The sequence below is a fragment of the Electrophorus electricus genome, chromosome 6 (assembly GCF_013358815.1).
Source record: "Electrophorus electricus isolate fEleEle1 chromosome 6, fEleEle1.pri, whole genome shotgun sequence".
In the NCBI taxonomy this organism is placed as follows: domain Eukaryota; kingdom Metazoa; phylum Chordata; class Actinopteri; order Gymnotiformes; family Gymnotidae; genus Electrophorus; species Electrophorus electricus.
In genome coordinates this window covers 26,968,289-26,985,384 of record NC_049540.1, presented here as the reverse complement: position 1 = coordinate 26,985,384, position 17,096 = coordinate 26,968,289, and the positions used below count along the sequence as shown (strand labels likewise).

Sequence of the window (17,096 nt, the reverse complement as noted above, 5' to 3'; positions counted from 1 at the left end):
TTTTGCGCCCCCGGTGTGATGGAGGCATCTGTTTTGTGTCTGTGCTTGGCAGGGATTGCACAGCGGAGTGCTGAGTTTGAGAGTTTGTGTTGCACTCTGCTCTACAGTACTATTGGAACAAGCTGTGTGTGTTTCATAACTCCAGTACAGGATCTGTAACGTTTCCTAGAGTCCTTACTTTCATCAAAATGGAATCTACAAAAGCTTCCCAGTGCTTTGGTTGACTTTAACTGGACTGAATTCGGAATCTGGTCATACATGTTTATGGTGACTACAGAAATTCACTCAGTAATGTTTGTTACTGCCTCTGAAGTCCTTGCTTTTTTTTATGTGGGGGTTTAATTTAGACCCCGAGCCAACCCTTCTCAAATCGGTGGTGGAGAACCTGCGTTTGTAATTGTGCTTGCGGACACCATTACTGTAGCGCAGTGCCCTCTACCTGCAGATAGAAATAACTGCTTGGGTTTGTATCATTCTAACTCTAGCATCCTGAGACAAAGAAAAACAAATGCTTCATGGGTAATGGTTGCGATTGCATTGTATTGAGAATTACTATTCAGATCACTATAAAATAACATTTCAGTTAGAAAATATTTGACTAAGTTCCACTGCCCAAGCTAGTGCTGCTAGTAGAAGCCCTTAAAATGTTCATGTTTAAAAAAAATCAGATCATACATACAAAGAAATTCACTAAAATGGGAACATGCAAGAGGAACAAGGCAGCCCCTTTTCATTAAAGCCACTGTTAGGAGTCACCTCAGAGGAGCTAGTTTCAGTACAACAAACAGACTACTAGAAACATGACACTTATTGCCTCCATCCAGGCTGACTCCCTGATTATCCCCAACTCCCCCTCAGTTCTCTGGGACATGTGTCCCTTGCCGTTGCCCTGGCTCCTGTATCTGATTGTCAAGAGTTGTTTAAATAACGGGGACGTCTGGCTTCCCAGTGCAAAGCACAGGCTGACCTGAACTCCAGCAAACTTCTCAGAGCTCAACCTGCCCCCCACACTTACGAGCTGACACAAGGTGTGCTTTACGCTGGCAGGCACATTTAATGCGTTTTGCTTTGCCTCCAAGTACCTGGGGATATTAGGAAGCTATTGAAGCTAATTTCATGTTTTGTTGGTTCCTGGTTGTGGCTTTAACAAATCTAGGTCATGGTCTGTATTCATAAACTCATAACAGGAGAACATGGCTAGGATCATATTGGCCACATGTTACTGACCTTCATGACAAAGTAAAAAAACAAAAACCCCTTGGTCCAAAAATGGTGTTCCTGAAAGGAGAGGCGTTGTGAATCTGACTCCAGATAAAAACAATGCAAAACCTTTTTGCATGTTTGGTACACAGCTTCAAATAAAATTCTAGCAAAAGCAAGAAATGAACACTTAAACATCGCAGTAACAAAAGTGCAGCGAGGTTGCGTTGCTTGGCCTGACTTGACAGGGCACTACAGACCAGGGCAGCAATGCTCTTTGGATAGAAGTAGCCTTTTTGCATTGATCCATCAGTGGCTCTCCGCCACTCGTATGGAAACACGTTGGTCAGTGAAAAAGGGCGACTTCCACCAAGGGTCAACTAAGGCAGTTGGGTTAAAAGGTCAGGGAAGGCCAGGCGACAGCTCACAGCTCGAGCTCGGCCATGGCGCGCTCGAGGGGATCACTGCTCCAGTAGTCATGGTCCCAGCCCAGGAACCAGCCAGTGAAAGTGGGTGGCTCGGAGCCCTGCTTGACCTTCACGATGGGCGTGCGGGGGTCTCGCTTGGCTGGGTCCGTCTCGATGTAGCGGGCAGCTGTCGGGACAGGGTGAGAGTTTTCGCAACGCATCCATTCTGCTTTTTACATACAAATGCACACAATGATTTTCTGGGAAATTAGAATCTCAAGCTTAACATCTGCATGCGAAGTCGCCGTTTCTCAAATCCAAGTGAACAGCTGCATAAGTGCGGTAAACACGGGACTAACTGACAAGAGGAAGGGCACTGCGTGTATTTGCTTTGCCCAGATTAACGTAAACTGCTTTCGTCCACTATGGTGTGGATCTGAAAAAACATGCATGGTGAGGTACTTCCTGCACATATGAGTTCGTTAGTGATATTGCACACGAGTGAGAAATGTAACGAGTCTCACCTGAAGCCATTGCTTCGCTCTTCTCCTCCTCCTGTGCCTCATTACCGATCCAGACAAACACCTGCAACACAACCACAGCAATTACAAACCCCCCAGGACACGTCAGCGCGTCAAGGTGACGGTGGATCTGCGTCTTTGCCAGGGGAAGTGGATTTTACTTTAGACTCGAGTGCTTGTGGAATGAGAACTTCCATTTGTTAACCGATCCCTTTCTTATTGTTATTGTTAAATAACACAGTTTCAGTCAAAGAACTGCGATTTGGTGAGTTTGTGCCATTTTAGGTTGGCGACATTTCAAGATCAGCGAGACAGAACAAGGCCACTGTGTGTGAGAAATGTTGAGTGCTCTGTTTGGTTACTTCACTTTGGCTCTCTAGAGAAATCTAAATGGGGGAAAAGTCACCTGATCCCAGGTATCCAGGATCATAACATCATCTGTAGCCAGATCCTCTTGAACCATCTCTCCAGGTACTTCCTCAATCTATACACACACACACACACACACACACACACACAGAGAAAATAAATAAAATGCCTCCACCTCACCAACCAGTCCGACATCAGACTAAACGTACGATAATTTTGTCTCAAGAGCTATCTTGGTCATCATTTCCTTGCAGGACTGAAAAATAGTGAGCCAAAATAGTAAGACAAAGACTGTCCAACCAGTTGCCTGGCTGTGCAACAAGAGATCAGATGTATTACATAAGCTGTGTCTAGGACTTCGTGCTTTGAATGGCAGGCCCGAGCGTTTTGGCAGGAGGTACTCACAATGAAGCGTCCGGTTTTGTTGGAGCAGCCGAAGAGTCTTGGTGGGTGGGTGTCTAACTTATCCTTCAGCCTCGCAGAGGTGCGGTACTCGGCCTTTCCTCCCAGAGCCCCCCAGAAGTCCCCTGCAAAGGCGTAGAACCAGAAATGCTGATTAAACATCTTCACCCAACTCATTATAGTTTTGATGGTCTGATATTAACATGAGTTTCAGGAAGTGGTTGAGACAGAAAGGTTAAGTGACAAACAAGATGTGTGTGACAATTTGGATATTAAAGGGCATAGAGTAAAAATAACTTGATACAAAAAGACTGCAAAGGGTTTATTCAAATAACTCCTTTCTCCTTTTTTGTTAATGTTAAAATTATTAAATGTTTTAGAGCAATTAAACAGAGTATTAGTAGAGTATTAAATGTTAATCCTGAGACTTTTTACACCATGCAAACCTTTTTTTTTTTTTTTTTGCAAAAATAACCTTATGTGAATGAGTGCCTCTCTGCACTGCAGGAAACCTGGCTGACTTGAACACATCCATAGATAATGTGCAGCCTGTTTGGAAATGCTCTGCTCTTACCAGTCTCCCCTCCCTCTGGGATCTCGGAAGCAGTCACTCCGAGGAGGGCGCACAGCTCCCGGGCCCCCGTCTTTTCTGGGTCGCTGGCCCCTGTACCCACCCACAGGTAGGAGCCTGCTGGGGTCACCAGGATGAAGGCATCATTGGAGTTCAAGTTAGAAGACGCTACATCAACCTGGGGACGGTGATTTAAAGGTCGGTTAATCATTTTTAGCAAACAATACGAAAGATTTGTTTTTTTTTCTATAAAAAGTGCAGCTCACGAGATGAAGAATCAAGACTGCTTTGTAGTCCCTGAACGAACCACTTTATGCTCCATAGAGCGGGTCCCCCACATGGAGGTACTCATGTTTTAAACAGATTTAATACAGAAGCTCTGATACATCTTGGCCACTAGGTGTCAGTATAATGACTTAAATAATTTGAAGAAGGAGGGGGGGAATAATTTGAAGGCGGGGGAGAAATGACTTATTTCTCCACTATTTAAGGAGCAAAGAAATAAAATAAAATAGCAAGAGCCTCTTTAGTGTTGGCTGCACACTGACTGAGCCAAAGTGTACTTGGCCTAGTGCTTACATAAAGACTGTATCTGAGAAACAGTGCAGAGTGAATCTCCACACACACAGTCTGAGGACAGAGCCATTAGTGCGAAACTTAAGTGAGAAAGTGGGCCTGAAAGCCTACTGTCACACACAGCACATGGCACCACATGCTATTTACTAAAGGACAAAGTGTTGCCCTCTCTAGAAGCCCTCGCATGTTAGACACTGACCTCCACAGCCCGGGTGCCGCCGGCCGAGTTGGAGCGCACTTGAAACAGGCGAGTCTGTGCGGGCTCGGTCTGGCCCCCCTCTCTGGATGTACCTCCCTTATACACCACCATGGGCTTCCCATCAAACAGGCTCATCAGGTGTGCTGGCTCCTTACCCTGCACCACACGCACCTGAGGCACACAAACGCGCACACACTAAGTCCAAAACCACAAATACTCCAGTGAACATTCACAGAGTTGGAAAGAAAACAGGCATTTATACAAGTGAAATCGAGGTGAAGAAACTTGTCCACACTACCGTCACTTCTGTAAGTCCGTTTACACGAAAACCTCCAGTTCTAGAGTTTGTGTTTGTCGTTTCTTTTAAAAAGTGACTGCTGAGTCATTGTGGTGTGTTTGTAATGGGAAAGGACTGAAATAGGAAGAAGTTGCGTCATTTAAATACGACAGCTGCCCACTTCCAGCTATTGATTACAGACTTCTGAGAAGAAATGTGGAGCATCCCTGTAATGAGTCTGAATTAGAACTTTAACAGTACAACAGTTCTGACACGACAGATATTGCTTACACATCTCCATGACCTACTGTAGGCTCTGCCAGGAACAAACAGCTGCTGTTTGTAAAACGTCCACCAGATGGCAGCCAAGAGCGATCACACCCAGCCTTTCTAGCTGTATGACACTGGGCTGTTCAGGCACTGCTTCATCTGGTTTCATATAACAGAGCCCTATTGCAGTCACTGAGCCCAGCTGTTGCACTTCACTGCTCTGTGTGAATTACATGCTTGTTCACATTTCGGCACGAATCCAGCCGTGTTTGGATCCGAATTAAGTTCCCCAAAAGCCTCACTTCAGCTTGAGCTCTTTTTCTTCCATGTTTAAACCTTTTTCAAAATGCTGATATAAAAAAATTTCAAAATGGAGGTATGGGGTAAACATCCTTCTCCGTCCCCAGAGTCCCGGGAACCTTATCTGTGCATGCTTGTCAGGCCTGTTTGGTAGTATTTCACATGCAAACAAACACTAAGTACACACAACACATTTAAAATTGTGAAACCTGATTTTCAGATTTCTAATGCAGATGGCTTGAAATGTTAACACTGCAGGACCTGAATTTCGCGCCCCAGTGGGTGACAACCTCACCGCTCAGTATGGGTTGACACACTGCTAGTGTGTGTACACATATTAAAACAAGCAGAACTACAAGCAGACATGAGAAGCGTAAATGTCTAGTCTACACAGAGCCTTAGCTCACTTGTCCTTAGAAACAAAAGTGTATGGGCTTTTAACCTATTTGCAGTTTTTGGAGCTCTGATTGGCTGGAGCCTTTTGTTACAATTACAACAAATTCTGTCTGCTGCATGGTTTAGTGCCAAGATGGGGAAATAAATCATGAAAAAAATGGAAGAACTTGGAAAAATGTTGTTTGGAGCTTAGATAGGTTCCTGTTGCGTTGTGCCAACAAAGATAACTGTGCCCTGAGGTGACCTTAATCTAAATGAGCTGAAGAAACATTTTAGCATTCGTGCTAAGGCTCTGTATAGACAACTGCTGCCCAGACACACAGCTACCTGAGTGGTGATGGGAGCGCCAGCCACCTAGAGACAGACAGGCAGGAAATGGAAGAGAGACAGGAAAGAAAGACAGATGAGGGTGAGACATAAAGAGGTCAGAGGAGGAGGTTGTGAGGACAGCGATCACGGGTCTCCCGAGGTGACTCCAGATTTTTTCCTGTTGGCTTGCTAAAGATTCGGTGGACTGCAGCATCTGAGTCTTTCTGTCGCCATAAACTCACAAGGGGCAGATATGGATCAATGCTGTAGTGCAGAAATAAGAGCTTTTAGAGCACAAAGTTGGAAGAATAGCTTGGCAGAAAAGCCAAAATTTGCTGAATTTCCCCTTACCACAAATTCTGCTTCTTTGATTTTTGCACAGGAGCCATTAGGCTTAGGAAGCTAGCAAATAAGTGAAACGTATGCCCACTTATTAGAGTCATAGAGACTTCATACTGAAACCATATCGAGTTGCTAAGTAAGCTCAAACAACCTTGATTACATGGCTTCTGGCACTAGGACATACTGCTAACCATGAAAATTGATCGTTTGGATTCACAGTGCCTGCTACTATTGTTTTTCAATATGCAGTTTTGTTTTTGTTCTTTTTCTATGGACAGCGTTTCACAAAATAAGCAAGTCGATCTGAAATCATTTAACAAAATCATCGCAGTTGGAGGACGGGCGGAAGATGGTACATTTGATTCCCTTTTAGAAACAAATTCACGATGAAACGTATTCAGTTAGAAATGAATGAAGTGACCGACTTTGGTTGAGGGAGTTGGACGCCATGAGTTCCCCGTCCCAGGCTGGCGAGGGTACCTGCACGGGACCTCCTCCCAGCTCGTCATCCAGCTGCACTGCCAGGATAGCAGACGCTCCGGTTTCATCCGGTGTGGAGTCAAGACCTTGCCTGCAGTGACGATGAAGCGCTCAGTGAACCACTGAATCCCAGGACTGGGCCAGCGAGTCACACACAGAGCAGTCGATCAGAACTCCCTCATGTGCCTTACGCTACAGCTTTGCTCAAGCTCTGTGCTACACAGAACGTTAGGCAGCTCAGGGGCCGTGTTGGAAACCACTAGATCCCTAAGTCTGTTGCTCTGGTGTGACACTTCATGACCGTGGAGAGAGGTACCCTGCCGTCCCTTACTCTCTGGCTATGAACTGTGGTTTTATTTTCACATGCCCTTAAAAAGCATTTTTGATTAAATATTTGATTTATATTTTACTCAAAACTTACTCCAAAGCCAGATTAGTGGTTTCTTGTTTGGCCTGAACACGCAGCTGTTGATTTGCTGCTACAGGATAACCATATTTTCTCTCACTTCTTGACTGTTTCCAGCTCCTACAACATGTAGGTTTTCCCACTCATGACATAGGTCACACTCTAGACTGTTCTTTCTCCTTACCCATCCTCTACTACTTCCGCTCTCTGATCACAGGCTTATTCTCTTCACGGCTGGCTAGTCCTCATTGCTTTAATAAAAAATACACTTTCTTCCATAAGACTCATTCTGTTGACCTATTTCTACTGTCTTTGCAGATGTGCAGTTGACTCTGGTCCCTTTTCTCCTGAGGAACATGCTACCTGCTTATTGCTGATCTCTCTGAGAGCACTAACTACTTTAAAATCTAAAAAGGTGACATTTCTTCCTCCCCTTGGTATAATAATAAACTACACACTATGAAGCAGACCGGTCGTCAATTAGAAAGACTGTATAAAGTCTAAACTCTCTTATAAACAGAACCTACAGAACCTAGATGCTGACAGAGATGGTTTACACACTGCTAAATCAACCTATTTGTCCAGACTCATTAACAGTGATGAGAAGAGATGACGGGAGTTGGTATTAAGTCACCAAGCTATTTAAACCCCCTGACAGCAATATAGCTGTTTGTCCATCTCTGTGATTCATTCTTACATTTCTTTGAATCTAAAAATTGCAAAAATCACCAGTTCTCTGGAGCCATTAATAACTCCTGCTTTTCTTCCCTCTCCATCCCCCTGGTGGTAGCTCATTCTCTTCTTCTCTTTCTACTTTTCATAGTGTTGATTGTTCCCTCATTGCTGATGTTCTACTGAAGTCTAAAACTATAACCAGATCACTTGATCCTGTGTCTACATTTTCTGTGTAATCTTTTGCTGCTAGATCCAAGCACAGCCTTTGACACGGTAAGCCATTCTATCCTTCCGTCTAGGCTGCGCAAGCTGTGCATTAACCGCTCCACACTGGACTGCCTGACATCATATCAAACCGACAGAAAATCGTTACCCTCTCTGGCGATACTGCTTCCACTTCTCTAGTTACTCAAGGGGTTCCTCAAGGATCAGTTCGTGGGCCCCTTCTATTCACTGTGTACATGCTTCCTTTAGGACATATTTATGGCATTTAGCTGACATGTCTTGCTTTACTTTAACCTTGACTTCCACTGCTACGCAGATGAAATCCAGATTTATTTTAATACGAAATCCATATCAGAAATGAGGAAAAGGTGATAAGTTAATAGTGATAAGACTGAACTGATGCAAATCAGTTCTAAATCCATTCTCAAAACAGCTTGTCCTCTGCTCTCTCCATTGAGGACACAGTTGTATCTCCCCCCCCCCCCCCCCCGGTTTGAGATCTTGGGATCATCCTTGATTCCAGTGCCCACATCAACGCTATAGTTAAAACAGTTTCCTCAGCCAAGCTGCTTACTGTTCCTTCCTCCAACCCACATGGCTGGGGCGATAGTGCTTTTTCAAGATGTGCTTCCTGACTCTGGAACTCTAGCCCCCATCTCGTCCAACAGTGTGCATCTCTCTATATATTCAAATCTAATCTTAAAAAACACCTTTTTACATTGCTTATGTTTCTCAAACCTAAACTCATCTTTCATCAGCTCTTGCCCATATCCTGTAAATGCTAGTTGTAAATGTTATGTACTCTGTACATGCTGTAAATGTTATGTACTCTGTAGATATTGTTTTATATGTCCATCAATGTCAATTTTTTGTACTGACTATTCTAAGTGTCTTTGGGTCCTCGAAAAATGCTATATAAATATAATGTACTATTATTATTATTATTATTACTACTACTACTACCACTACTACTACTACAACATGATCAGGTCTTACCAAATGTAGATGATGTGTCCTTGTCTGCCTCCGTGGGTGTAGTTGTAAAGGATTATGTAGCTGTCTCCACCATAGAACTGGCCATAGGTGGCAGGATCAACAGGAACCTTGTCTGAGCCCTCAATACGCCAGATCTGCAAACACAAGGCATCATGTGACCACCATCACATCACTTGCATTAAAATTCCTCCATCTCTCTATGAAAAACACTACAGTTTCAGCATCGAAGGGCTGCTAATGCGACGAGTAAATATTGAAAAGTACAACCGTGCTAAGCGAAGCGGGGGCGGTGGTCACACTCACCTGCTTCTCGCCACGGCCGTTGTCGATCATGCCGTGCTGCGCAGCCATGGCGGGTGAATCGTGCAGGGTGGAGGCGTCGAACGGCACCTTCTCGATCTTGGCAATGTGGTTGGAGACGTAGGCCACACCCAGGCCCTCCGTCTGGTCCACGTCGCGCCAATTCTTGAAGAACTGCTTGAACAGTGGGGTCTCCCCCATCTCAGGCAGGATCTGCACTTGGGTGTGCTTGGGGTAACCCATCTTCTTAATGAACTCATCCGCCGCCTTCATGGCTGCCTTCCGTTCCTCGACGTTGGCATCCTTTCCTGTTTGGTGGAGGATGCCAGGTAGTTAAAAACCGAGAATACGGCACACATACTAGGGCACAAACCTCCCGTTAAATAATCAGCTTTGTGCAGTTAAAGGTACAAAGTGCAGACTGCTTTCTTTGGACTTGGACACTTACCTTTCCATACGAAAATCTTGCCGTTTGAGCCGTGGTCCAGAATGAAGCAGTCGGTGGACTCCAGCGTGCTCTGGGAAAAGGGGTTCTCGTCTGCCACCAGGGCCATGCTCATGGTCCCACTGGCGTCGGAAACCTGCAGAACAGCAGACGAGCGTTTTCAGACCAACGGGGTAAATATACAGGGAGCAGTAGGTTGCTGTGAGCAAGTGCTGAGCCGTGTCTCTCCGTCTAGACATATATGGGTGTGAGAACCTGAAGAACCACAGCACCTTGTACAGTTTAGCCAGCTGCCTATTTGAAGCATCTGCTTTGAGGTCATCATCAGCTCCCTCTGGTAGGTCTGGCTTTTCTCCAAGAACCTGGCGTTGAAAAAAACGAAACCCATTTCACAGAGTTCTTCGTGACCAGGCGCTAAGATGAGTGCTGCTAAATGCTGAAAATAATGATAATGATTTTAGCTTCTCACCTCAAGCATCTTGTCTCGCTCCACGCCCTCGTCACACACGTACAGCCGGGCGCGTCCACTACGCTCGTTATCACGGATGCCCTTGGCCAGCTGAGTAGCTTTCAGTTTCTCAAAGCGGTTGCTTTTGGATCCACACCATTGATAGATCTCCTGTGACACACACACACACACACACACACACACACACACACACACACGCACGATGACCTTATCATTACATATAAGACCATAATTTCATGGTTGGTCAGCTACTAATTGTAATGTGACATTTACAAAAACCCCAGCCGTATCATTTCAGCCCCAGAGGTACTCACATTACCCAGGTCCAGGATGAAGCAGTCTCCTTGATTAAAGCTATCCCAGGTGACAGGTACCTCTGTTGCCCTGACAACACGCCGACCTTTGACCTGCAGCACACGCTGCATCACCACCTCATTGGTTACGACGTGCTTGAACCCTGAGGCAACTCCACCTTTCTGAGAAGAGTGAAAAAGAGTTTTCAGAAAAAATGCAAAGATTATAGTTATATAATAATATAATATATATAGAAAACTGTTATATAAATAATTTTCAAATTTGCTCTCATTTTGTCCACTGATCACTTACCATGTACTGCAGACCTTTCTTAAAGTAGCCCAGGAAGGTTTTAGACTCATGACCCTGGACCTCCCTGAACTGGATGGGTTTTCCACCCAGGTGGTCATCCAACTGGACTGTAAATATGGCAGCAGAGCCACTTTCATCCTGAGTGCAGAAGTCACCTTCAGAACAGGTCGGGAACAGAACAGAAGTCACCTTCAGCTCGGGAATTTAGCTGAACAGTTTAATTGGAATTATGTCTCCATTGAGCCTCATTTAAATATTCCTATCCTATACTAATTTTAGTATAGGGCTCAAGCACCTGTTTATTAGATGAAACCATGCTGGAGCATGGTACGTTTACACTGTGGAACAGATCTATTGACACTAATACTTCCGCAGTTAGCATTTGAAGTTACAGGAACTGGCAAGTTATAATGCACTCCTTTCTCAGTTGCATTTAGCTGACACTTTAACCCAAAGTGACTTACAATTATGACATTATAAGTACAACTTATGACAATTTAGGGTTATGGGTCTTCCCAACAGTGGCAACTTGGCAGTGGTGGGGCTTGAACCAACAACTCTTACGATTACAAGTACCTTAACCACTGAGCTACCACTGCCTAATGCATGTGAACAGCCACTTACCCAACCAGAAGTGGAGGTCGTACTGCAGGCTACCAGAACGCTGTTTGATGGTGTTGAGGACCACGTAGGCGTCGCCGGTGTAGAACGATCCTTGGAGATTCTCTGGCACAGCCACAAGGTCAAACTTCTCGATCCTCCATACCTGAAGGCCAGGCTGCTGGCCTGCCTTCTCAAACTCAGGGTGGTACACCATGCTGTCTGGAGAGAGGTCACGCATGGTTCTGATTGGTGGAAATTCACTGCACACTTTCAGAGCTTTTCTTTTTACTTTCAAATATGAGCCTTCAGTTTTAAAGCTCATTTTAAAAGTATTAATGTGCCATGCTGAATAATTTATTTTTACTTTTAACCAGTTGCCTAAATGTACTTCACTGAGTCAATGCAGAATTAAAGTCTGTGAATTCATTGAACTGGAAGTCTCAATAAACCCCAAGGGCTGGGGATTTTCCCCTGCACTGAAGGACACGTATTACAGACCCTCAGGAAGAGGAAGAACTGTGACTCAGAACATTTCTACCACTCACCTTCCGCTCACATGTACATGCACACACAGGCACACCTGCACACTATCAGCATTGTGCTCTGAGTTTAGGCACATTGCTGCAGTGTGACCGTTAGCATGGGGCTCGTGTGTGGAGCTCACCACAAACTTGCAGAGAGAGGAGTGTGGAATTGTTTGGGACCTTTAGGCTGGAATGGAAACTGGAATGTCGGGAATGCCGTCAGCTGCTATTATAGGCCCAGTGGAGAATGTGAAGTGGAAGACAGCTGAACGTACAGCAGTCTGTCTAATACATAGCACATGATCAATGGGAGTCAACTGGGGAAGGGAAGGAGACCAAAGAATACTTGAATCATGGGATTATCTGGATTCATGTTAGATGATTATACCTAAAGGTGGCGTACACAATTCAGCACAGGAATCGATTAGAATGAGAGTATTATGCTATAAACTATCTTCATGATATTTAATGTTATAACTCATTCATTATAGAGATTATAGAGAGAGTGGTCTAGAATTCCTTTACAACACCAGAGATAAAATTACAGCAGTCAGGGACCAGCCCTCTAGTCCAGACTCGCCAAACAAACACTCACTTAGAAGGAGAGCATTCTGCTAAAAAAAAAAAAAAGGCATTTCTTTTATCCCGGAGGGCAGTCTACAAAACACTCATTTGTTTGAAAACTCAGCAGGCCGAATGCAGAAATTAGCTGGATGCATGTACAGGAAAATGCAGCATACTGGTTTGTTTAATGTTTATTACCTGTGCGCGGGGGGGAACTTGAAAAATTATTCTAACGCTACTTTAAAAAACTGTTTTATTGTTATTTGGGTTTCAGCTGTAGTCCCTAAGGCCTGACCTGAAGAGGTGTGGAAAGATGCAGAACAGAAAAGGCTGAAGTATCAGTGGTGTCTTCTAAAGACGATCACATCCATGCCTACTGACAGCTGCAGTTTGGCTGTGTCCAGCAGCACGGTTTTCTTCTTGCTTGCTCTGAGCTTGTTTTTATTAGATTTCATTTGGATCAAACGCTCCATAATTGCATGTGCGTTTCAAGAGACACACACGTACACTGAGGAAATCATTAAAAATAACATAAATGATATCCCAAGAGGAAACACATGAAAGCATTGCCATGGAGCCTGAACCAGGGGCAGTTTAAAATCTTTTTGGTATCTAAAGAATGCCAGATACTTAATTTCAGGAGGGTGTCTGTTGGAATTAAAAGGAAATACTAATACTATCATGTCTCAAACACACAGAATCAGGGCAGCCACTGTAGCTTACATTTGCTGTCCCGAGGCTGATATGTTCCAGACAGTTTACTCGCCTAAAGTGGGTTATAAATAGTCTAAGTCACATGACTGCTGCTGTCTACCTCAAGGGCTCATGCAAAAAAAAAAAAAATGAGTCAGCATGCCATCACACACACACACACACACATACAGACTGTGTCTCAACAAAATTGGTTCATGGTAAATTACTGTATGGGAGATTACAAGGAGCACAGTAAAAATAAAAGTGCACCCATGTTGTACGAAAATATGGCTATCCCACAAAATGCATTATGTTAAAGGTATATGTTTGAGAGGCTTTAGTACTGGAGAGGGGGGTCAATACTGGTGAATTAAACAATGCTTGCATTTCTGTGTGACAGGACAAGACTAGCAGACCTAGATCACACATGTCTATGTAATTCAGTAGCCTAGAATTCTGACTAGGAATAAGATAAATGTTTATTCAAATTTAAGCACAAGTTTATTTAGTCATGTCACACAATCTTACATCAACACTGGATTAATGCTCAGTGAGTTTTCTGGAAACTACATTACACTGAATGCACATATACTTTTAGTTGCTATGCTTAATGTCTAAGCTCTTGTACTATTTTTAAGTTAAAAAAATAAGACAATCTACATCAGTTAGCAATGAAAGGATCAAAATTTGGTGCATTGGGGAGTTTCGTATGAAAAAGAGCTCAATACTGTACTGCACCTGGAAACAGGAGGCAAAAACACATTATTCCATCCCTATAGGTTAAAACATTACCGGGGCAAAGATGATCACTTTAATATCCTAATGGGGAATTTTTATTTATGTATGTACGCTTTTTTTTGATACAGTAACCAGAAACAAAAGAGGCCTTCAGCAACACTGCAGCACAACCACACAGCACCATTGTTCCCTGCTAAGACATGCGGGTAACAGTGGCACTTCAGCTCCCGACTGAGGTTTTTTTGTTTTTTTTAAAGGCTTAAAATAGTTCGGGCCAAAAAGTACTCAAACACAGCCCGAAATGCAACAGATGTGTGTGCTAAAGAGTCTTGACCAAAATCAGCTTTTTAAGATGGACACAATATGCTAGCAGGAATGCACTGCTGACTGGCTGAGCAGATGAGCTTTATGGTTTACGGGGGCCACTGGTTCCATGTCATGCTCATCACGGCTCCCTGTCTTGTTTGGTGCCTCCACATGTTTTCCTTCTGTTTGCTCAAGGAGTCTTGGCTTCCTGGGTGACTCATTCCTTCCATGTAGGCAGAGCCTCCTCCCCACTGACGTCCCCTCTCTGAGGACTGAAGGCCTCTTAGTCACTTCGTTAGCATTTCTGCAAGGAACCTTCAAACATCCTCAGCAGTGGTGTTTAATGAACCCAAGAGCACCTCCACTAGAGCACGTTTAAAAAAAAAAAATCACTCAAGATCATTTAAGAGATCGGAGTCCCCCTTTAGAAGCGGCAGCACGGTATAACTGCGAGATGATCTATACATGGATCGAAAAGACTGACTGGAGATTAAATTCTGAGAGAGCTGTGCTCGAGGCAAGGCAGGCATTTTGCTGTGCAGTTTAATGTCACGCACTGCACTGGGCTTGGTCTGGGCGAGGGAGTCTGAAGATAACACGACACTACAGAGAGCTGTGAGGACCACAGGACAGTCACATCCCTCAGCTGACTTGGGGAACAGCTGCTTCTGTGTAGTTCAGACAACACCTCCCTCCATGACAAGAAACCAGGCATTCACAGATTAGACTGCTTTTGGTCTTCCGAAACACACACACAAATTTCAAAAGCCAAGATAAATGCAGAGGCTGTAACACAAAACCTGTCTCTCAATGGTGTGTTATCAGCCTTTAGAGAAACCGATAGGGTCGCTTTTATAGGGTCTTGGTAGTGTGATATTATTGATTTTACAGGCCTGAGGGAACCTTACACTGCAGAAACATGCCAAAAGAAAACAGTTAGCCGCTAGCCATTCAATAAAACTCTAGTATTGTGTATTCCATTTAATATGTACATGAGGAGACTACATTACAGCTAAATCAAGTCTTACTGTGCCATCATCATGTGTGCAGTCACTGCATGTTTCCATGTAATGATGCTGCACACCAAAATACCAAGGACTTCCTCCTCCTCTCTCTGACTTCCTCCTCTTGTGGTTTATTCAGAATAAAAATGTTTTGCTATGGTAACAAAGGGTATATCTACATAATGGATCACTTAGTCATTGAAACAGGAATTTCCTAACACATTAAACTATTTCATGAATATATAAAAGTATTACATTCATTTAGAAGGTAATATGATGTGGTAGCATACAGAGAGTGTGTAAAAAAAACCAAACCTAAATGATGTGTCTGACCTGGAAATTGACACACTTGATAAACTAGGCCAGTTAGCCCAGGTTAGGTGAACAGGAAGCATTTCTTGTTTGTGCTGGTTCTTTTATCAACACGTTTTAAAATATGCGTGCTGTGCTAAATTTCCATAATGGCATGAAAAATCTCTTGTTCCTAGTGTATACCAGATTAAAACATGAAGTCATGTAATGTGTGCCTTCAATTTTCTTGCAATAACATGAGAAAACAAACGGTCTATACCACATACATTTATCATTCATCATACCACAGAGCATCGCCGGGACAATAAAGTCCACAAGAATACAGCTTTCAGCTGTCTGGCAGGCCTGTTTTGCCTCCACTCTATGTTTTGCATGAGACAGACAGACAGACAGACAGACAGACACAGACACAGACACACACACACACAGATTAGCTTCAGGAGTGGTTGAATGCCAACACAACAAACAAAACTCACATTACAAAAGAAACACCACATCTAACTACACTCCACAAGGCAAAAATAAAATACAATTCTACAATACAAATAGCGAACAAACCGGTACCACTCCCTACAATTAGTAACTACACACAAACACGCACTAATCTGCCACACACTAAATGAGGCCATCCTGCCTTCGACACGCATTTGTGTGAAATGAAATCTACGCCTAAACATTGATTTTGCGCAGTTTCATTCCTCTGAGAGCCTTCTTTCGTCCTTTCAGCTTTAATAACTGTGCGTTTCGCTGTAGGCTACGGCTGCAGAAACACGCCCTGTGTCCAAGCTCAGGTCAAAAAGCGCACGGCACGCCCAGAGAATTCGAGACATCTGCGATTGACATTTTTATCAAGCCATATACGGCTCGTTTGAGCGAATGAGGTTTGGAAATAAAGGACATTGGAAATCGTGTTTGCAAATTAATATCTAGTTAAATATGATTTTAAAAAATATGCTCAATGGTTTGAAGTAGTTGAAGCGTGCGTACAGAATTGGATATCAAAGTGCTGCGACACAGAGAGAAATCTGCAGATAATGTTCACTCACACACAGTTAAAGAAGCTTTACAACAGCGGGCGAAGCATTCAGAAAGCGCAGCCTTACCTCCTGCTGACTGCCGGGGACGTGTCTGACACTGGGACTGTGCGCTGTACTCCTGCGCCTCTGTCGGCCGACACTCTCCGACTTGGGCACGAAACACCGGAGTCCACCGGAACAAGCTGGCGCGTGAGCGACGCCCCTTTTTGGAACGGCCGCGAGGCGAATCCGTGCGACCTCCTTTCGCGCGACGTAAGATACAAGTTTTTCTGTTTTGGGATGTTTTTTGTGCAGTTTTCGTGTCTAAATGGCCTAAAATTGTAATTTGAATGAATAAAACATCGCAATAATGTTTATTTTCTATTAGCTATTGCCGTGTAAATTATATAGCCTACTTTGGAAATGCCAAAGAGCTGTTTTACAAGTTTCTAGGTGCAGACAGGAGAAGAGAGTGGCTACAACCCAACTACGAACTTCTTCAGACGTGCAAACAACGAGAATTCAGTTTATGCAGCTTGATCAAACACCCAAAGAAAAATGGCATTTTTTTTTACGATGAATGCATTGCTATCTC

At 43.8% G+C, this 17,096-nt stretch overlaps 1 protein-coding gene across 2 annotated transcripts; it reads right to left on the bottom strand.

Annotated features, from left to right (window-relative positions):
- Positions 1-520: 520 nt before the first annotated feature.
- Positions 521-16,699, bottom strand: gsna (gelsolin a). 2 transcript variants are annotated; one of them, XM_027004140.2, is made up of 17 exons: positions 16,589-16,699; positions 11,366-11,563; positions 10,742-10,896; positions 10,450-10,611; positions 10,136-10,285; positions 9,939-10,028; positions 9,670-9,802; positions 9,225-9,529; positions 8,922-9,055; positions 6,620-6,710; positions 5,816-5,842; positions 4,246-4,416; positions 3,474-3,648; positions 2,903-3,024; positions 2,535-2,612; positions 2,132-2,192; positions 521-1,794 (listed from the first exon to the last, which is right to left on the bottom strand). In XM_027004140.2, the coding sequence occupies exons 2-17, from the start codon at positions 11,556-11,558 to the stop codon at positions 1,625-1,627; spliced, it is 2,217 nt and encodes a 738-aa protein (XP_026859941.2). In that variant the 5' UTR covers positions 11,559-11,563; positions 16,589-16,699; the 3' UTR covers positions 521-1,624. The 2 variants fall into 2 exon arrangements, with proteins under 2 accessions (XP_026859941.2, XP_026859940.2); XM_027004139.2 differs by lacking the exons at positions 5,816-5,842; positions 16,589-16,699 and having other exon boundaries at positions 11,366-11,597.
- Positions 16,700-17,096: the final 397 nt, after the last annotated feature.

Coding starts and splice junctions, on each gene's coding strand:
- gsna (XM_027004140.2), bottom strand. CDS start 11,558: ATGGTGTACCACCCTGAGTTTGAGAAGGCAGGCCAGCAGCCTGGCCTT. Junction 5,843..6,619: donor TGGGAGGAGGTCCCGTGCAG/GTACCCTCGCCA, acceptor GTCTGTCTCTAG/GTGGCTGGCGCTCCCATCAC. Junction 3,025..3,473: donor CCCAGAGGGAGGGGAGACTG/GTAAGAGCAGAG, acceptor ACGCCTTTGCAG/GGGACTTCTGGGGGGCTCTG.